This window comes from Trachymyrmex cornetzi, unplaced genomic scaffold (genome assembly GCF_001594075.2).
Source record: "Trachymyrmex cornetzi isolate Tcor2-1 unplaced genomic scaffold, Tcor1.1 scaffold1606, whole genome shotgun sequence".
Classification (NCBI taxonomy): Eukaryota; Metazoa; Arthropoda; class Insecta; order Hymenoptera; family Formicidae; genus Trachymyrmex; species Trachymyrmex cornetzi.
This window is the reverse complement of record NW_017296209.1, coordinates 23,208-25,024: the sequence shown is the minus strand read 5'-3', so window position 1 is coordinate 25,024 and position 1,817 is coordinate 23,208. Positions and strand designations below refer to the sequence as shown.

The window sequence follows — 1,817 nt, the reverse complement described above, 5'->3', positions numbered from 1 at the left end:
TAATGAAAAAATATGTTATTGTAACGTTTTGAAAAGCTTTCGAGTTAAGCTACAAAAAAAGTGTAACAAAAAATAGGGGATTCCACTTAAAAAAATCGCTGTGACCTTGACCTGGCCTCGGCGACGCCACTCTAGGTCAAATCAATGATACATTCTTATGTCCCCCTCCGAACCATACAATTTTTGTTTAAAACATTTTTCCGTATTTACTATAATTTTCGAGAAATCTTAATGTATAATTTAAAATGGGACACCCTGCATATAAGCTGCGTAAGTACGTTCGGAAACGTCATCCGATTGTTCTAATGTGTCATTGTAGTGTTATTGCCCTAATGCGTTATTGTATCTTTATCGTTTATTAGACATAAAACAAATATATAATGACACTAGGATGAAGTTTCTGAACGTAACCGTAGTAATATAGTATAATTAGATATGAACATGTACATACACTTACTGACTATGGCCCAATTCCATAACTCACAGTTAACCGAGGTTCAACTTATTCATAGTCTCTTTCCAATTCTAGAATTTGGAAGAGATGAGAAACAAGTTGGAACCTCAGTTAAAAGTTAACCATGAGTTGTGGAACTGGGCCTAAAATTGATCTATTTTTTCAGTGGATCTCGGAATGCAGCAGATACTCACCGAGCAATTGGTTCTTACTTATGGATCCATAAATAATAACCAATCGCTTAGTAAGGCTGCATTTTGAAACCCACTAAAAAAGTGTTGCAACCGTTTAGTTGCTGACTACATATATACATACGCATGTAATCAATAATGTCTTTCCGCTTGAAGTTAGCCACGTTTCAAGTAATCACATCGCATCTAGATATTCGTTTGTATGAATTCAATTTGTTAAAATTTGCATTTGTTATATTATTATTTATATATGTGTATACCTGAAATACATATATTTAAACAGTTATTTTAACACTAATGATACGTATGCGATGCGTTTGCTTAAGGCTGGCTTCCATGAGCAGAAATTTGCAGCAGAACGGATTAGTGCGAGCAATGACAACTCTGCAGTCATTACTGTGCTTCCTTTTCTGCGATTGTGATTTGTCTCGTTGTTCCGTTCCGCTATTAAATTTACGCTCATGGGACGTTGGCTTGAAATGCAGCTAATTTCAAGTGAAAAGGTATTATTGACCACGCGTATACATTATCAATAAAATAATTATATACCATCATGTAATATCGAAATTTTCTTTTAGAGAATCAATCAGGCGGTGCATCGCCTTCTACAGAAGGAGAGGCGCAAGGAGCAGCGCCAAAGCAATCGAAAATATGCCGGCGATATGTACGTACCACCAACGTATGTACCACCGGCATACGCAATGCAAAGTTATATGCCGGCACCTGGGTACATGCCTGGACCGGGATACGTACCAGCAGTACCGTCCGCACCAGTAGGGTGCATACCCGCACCGGCGGGATACGTGTCGGCACCGGCAGGATACATCCCAGCACCGACAGCATATGTGCCGCCGGCACCGACAGGATATGTCCCGGCACCAACAGGATATGTCCCGGCACCAACAGGATATGTGCCTTCTGCATATAGCACATATATGTATAAACCTTTTTAAAAAATATAAATTGGTCAAATATAACATATATAAATTTATGTAATAAATAAAATAAAGAACAAAATAATACATAATAAATAAAATATAATAATTAATCTTTAGTATCTTATTGAATCTCACTATCTTAGTGAATCTGGAGTGGGAAACCTCGCGCGTTGTTGCGCATGAAAATCACGCCAGGCTCCCTATCCTCCGGGGCGACAGTCACCTATAACCAGG

General features: G+C 38.2%; 1 protein-coding gene across 1 annotated transcript in view; it reads left to right on the top strand.

Moving 5' to 3' along the window:
• LOC108758953 (extensin-like) overlaps window positions 1-1,598 on the top strand; it is a 4,029-nt gene extending 2,431 nt beyond the window's left edge. The window contains exon 3 of the mRNA XM_018504199.1: window positions 1,224-1,598. Coding sequence (XP_018359701.1) covers window positions 1,224-1,598 — 375 coding nt within the window. The remainder of the gene's footprint in view (window positions 1-1,223) is intronic.
• Window positions 1,599-1,817: the final 219 nt, after the last annotated feature.